The sequence below is a fragment of the Centruroides sculpturatus genome, unplaced genomic scaffold (genome assembly GCF_000671375.1).
Source record: "Centruroides sculpturatus isolate CEXI.00-Female unplaced genomic scaffold, Cexi_2.0 scaffold3263, whole genome shotgun sequence".
NCBI lineage: Eukaryota > Metazoa > Arthropoda > Arachnida > Scorpiones > Buthidae > Centruroides > Centruroides sculpturatus.
The window spans coordinates 2,364-6,558 of NW_019387372.1; the positions used below are offsets into that span (position 1 = coordinate 2,364).

General features: G+C 38.8%; 1 protein-coding gene across 1 annotated transcript; it reads left to right on the forward strand.

The window, feature by feature from the left end:
• The first annotated feature begins 1,351 nt into the window (after positions 1-1,351).
• Positions 1,352-3,193, forward strand: LOC111616386 (ankyrin repeat and SOCS box protein 3-like). The gene is made up of 2 exons (XM_023357801.1): positions 1,352-1,501; positions 1,915-3,193. The coding sequence occupies exon 2, from the start codon at positions 1,925-1,927 to the stop codon at positions 3,191-3,193; it is 1,269 nt and encodes a 422-aa protein (XP_023213569.1). The 5' UTR covers positions 1,352-1,501; positions 1,915-1,924.
• The last annotated feature ends 1,002 nt before the right edge of the window (positions 3,194-4,195 follow it).

Sequence of the window (4,195 nt, forward strand, 5' to 3'; positions counted from 1 at the left end):
GTCAACCGACTGCGTCATCCAGTCGGTGGCATAAAGAGGGCGCCCATCTCTGCCGATCACGTGCTTTTTTTGTTGAGGATATCCTCAAGCCACTCATCTACGCATCTTCAGTTTTCTTTCAAGTCTCAAACTCGTTTGACTTAACCAATTTTCAACTCTACATCTTGTTACATACAAAAGGAGGGATCATAAACTCGGGTAAGTAACAAATTGCATTCACCCTCTTCCTTCTTTGTGTACGTTTCCTGCGAATTTTCCCATTAATTTAATCATGGAGGAGAAAAAAAATAACGCTCCACGCATTCATTTACGCATTGTGTCCGTTTCGGATCACGCTCTGTTTTTTTTTGTTTTGTTTTTTAATAACTAATTCGCCATAAGGGGGGAAAAAGACGGAAGTGACGTATGGAAAACAAACTTGCTTTCCGTTTGTTGCCCGTTGTTGGGAAATCCCGTTCAGAAATAACTGTTCGACACTACGTAGCAGCGGCCGAATGGCATTTTGCCCGTTCTAAAGGATAACGTCTCGGTTATTTTTATAACTCGACACTTCAATGTCAGATGGCTTCCGTCTATCTCTTTAAGAATAACTTTGGTTCATATTGTTATGCATACGAACACGTATAAAATTCGATATTATACGTGAAAATCGTCTCGGTATCCGAGTGCCAAAGGTTCTCGGAGATGGCCCACAACGTAAAGAATCATTCTCAAACACAGATCACTAACACTAACGCATTGTTAATTAATTAGGTGTCTTAATGCTCTGGTGTGTAATACACCGAGTAATGCGTAATCTTCTTCCTTACATTTTACCTCGAGACGTGTCTTAACGCTAAGCAATAGAAGTAATTAACACACCAGCTTTTATGTTGTGTGTCACACACACTAACACTTGCTGTGAGTTATAGTAAATATCGTGTTACGTTTACTTTTCCCGACGTGCTAACAACACCTTGAGATTTATATTAACATCTAAACTTGTGTTCTTCTGTCTCATTTTCGTATTGTATTATATTTCTAACAGAACAATGCGCGTGTTTTCAATTGTATTTTGTATATTATATCAATATTGTTATATTAAGCATTAGCTGGGTATTGTTGCCTGTGTTTCTACGATAAGGTAGCGCACGTATTACCATCGTGCGAAGCGGAGTTACTCTAAAATAGTACAGTTCTTTGTTAACTCGCTCAAGGATCCCGTAGCACGTGAACAACGTTTTTCTAGATTGACAATGTTGACGTACACATCCGGATGTGTTTATTTACAAGTGTTTTTGTCGCGTTGCGTAGAAGCACGTTCTATATTTAGAATCGACTGAGAATGTCAGCGCTTGAAGAAGGTAAAAGCCGACTTCCCGTAACAGAAACTACTTCGAGGTTAAGTCCTATTAATGGGACATGTTTCCCCGTTATCGAAGATTTACTACGTCACAGCTTTGTTTTCGAATTTAACGAACTGCGCCGTTACGAAGCTTTGATATTTAGAGGCAAGATGGCGGTACGCACCTTAATATAACCTTTAAAAAAAATCGAAAATATAAAAATGGCGAATTAATATTAATGAATAAGAAAGTAAAGCGACTCGTATATATATATATATATTTTATCCGAAAGTTTCTTTCTAAATATAATTTTCAGACATGGTCCAAAACGTAAATGAATATTGGAGTGTTTTATAGCCGCGTGTAGTTGGAGATTTGTAGAAGTGTGCAAAGTCAGATTAGTTTTTCTGCGAACGTAAACAAGTAAATTTAATACATGTACACGGTAGACGATACATCAACAAGTCGTCCCTACTTACAACGTACATATTCCACGGCAAAAGCCAAATCGCCCGCTAAATATAGCCGTTAAGGGAGGGAGGGCAATAAATATAACATATTTAAACGTATTTTCTCATTGTTTTCGCAGATCCACCAACATGCCATCAGTGCCCTGTTTACAAACGCTGCAGAGAGAGTTGGCAGACAGCATCATCCGATGCGCATCGCTGGACGATATCCGCATTCTCTTGGCCTGTGGTGCAAAAGTGAACGAGCCGGTTACTCAAGGGCTTCGTCCTTTACACTACGCAGCTTATCAACAATACAAAGAAGCCGTTAATTTATTGCTGGTTAGAGGGAGCGACCCGGATGCCATGGACGAGGTCGGCTACACAGCTCTGCACCTCTGCGCGGAGCGAGGATACATCGACTTGATTTACCTATTGGTTAAACACGGAGCACGCGTGTGCTTTACGGAAATGACTGCCGACGAAAAGAGCCTGGGCAATCCTCCGCGCGTCAGTCTGGCAGACGAACCTCTCCGACTGGCAATTAAGAATAGCCATTACGAATGTGCCGAGATGCTTCTAAAGAATGGTGCAGATCCCAACGCGCGCTATTTCTTGGGTGCGGAGATCAATCTAATTAGCCCCTTAAATATCAAATTTTTGGAATTGTTATTGAGACACGGTGCCGATCCCGATTCACGCGACAGATCCGGTCTGACTCCGCTGATGAAGGCGTGCAGGCATCCTCAGGGTCTTCAGGCTGCTAAAATGCTGATAGATTACGGGGCGGATGTTAATGCCATGACCCCCGAGAGACACGACAATCGCACCGTACTTCACTATGCCGTGTTGAGTGGCAACCTGGAAACGGTCAAGTTGGTACTTAGTCGGGGAGCACGAGTCATCTTTCCCTCTGACTATCAAAAACCGACACCGTTAGATTTCGCCATCCTCAGGGACAACGTGGAGATGGTGAAGTTGCTCATCGATGCCGGAGCAGACGTAAACACGGGATCGCCCATAATCGGTTGCCCTCTTCACATAGCCCTCTCGGAAAAGGTGGAAAACAAGAAAGACATCACGCGCCTATTGCTGGATAGCGGTGCGGATCCGAACGCCATCACCCTATCGGAACAGGGTCCACTACTCAAACCACCCATGGGAGAATACTTCAATTCCGTAGATAATCCCGAAGTATATCTCTTACGTCTTCTTCTCAGGTACGGTGCCCGCGTCGTGGTCAAACCTCAGCTACAACATCCTCTTGGAATCCTGAAAACACTCCATCGCCTTCATCCTCATCAAGTACCCGACGTTCTGAGAGTGGTATTGGATGCTGCGGAATCTTTCAGCATACCAGCCATACGTCGCTCTCTTATACTTTCCGAAGAGNCAAAAGTGGAAACTACAACAAGTTAGATAACATATATAACATATATTAATGTGTTATATGTTATCAAGAGCATCCATAGACAAAGAAAACAGGACACTTACTCTCTCCTGAAATCAAGTAAAAAGTTCAACAAATTATGATCTTATTCAATAAAAGTGATTGAGATATGTAAACCTTACACCCTCTACCATGACTGTATTCTATAATCTATTGTAAAATCTCCCCAAAAATTATTAATAAATGATTTAATAATTTAAATATTTGTCTTCAAGCTCTACCCCATGGAAAATATTCTGTGGATGCCTCTGTATGTTATGTATATCTTTGTATTTATAATTTTATATTAAAGTTGACAATTGTTGATATACAGTTGACCCCCCTATAACACTGTTGATTTTTCCGTTTTATATGAATTCCATGCTGTACGAGTCACTTAGATTTTACAAATACGTGAGCCGTTCACAGCCCAGCACACACATTTGTAAAATCTAAGTGACTTGTACAACATGGAATTCATATAAAATGGAAAAATCAACAGTGTTATCGGGGGATTCGACTGTAAATAGGACAAAGAGAAGAGTCTTTTTGAAATTGTTAAATAATTATTTCATTTTAAAATTATTTATTCTATTGGTTTATGTATATATATATTCTATTAATGAAATGAAATTAAATTATTTAACAAAATTATCATAATAATCACTCATCAGTGACAAATATGATTTGTACATAGTAGTTCATTTATTGCATCATTCATAATTTATATTCTTTGGAGCTGATTTGATCATTAATAGATATCTCATTAGTAGAATTATTATTATTATTATTTTAATTGAATATTTTGTTTAATTTTAATACTTAAATGGTCTTTAAAGTTCATATTTTTAAATGGTTCAATAGTGACAGTAAAGTACAGTACATGCTTTTGTGATTAAATAATTCATTTTCAACAAATATGGCCATGGAATAATGTAAAATTTTATTTATTTAGTTTACAAAAGTAATTATATCATATTAAGACACAAAAA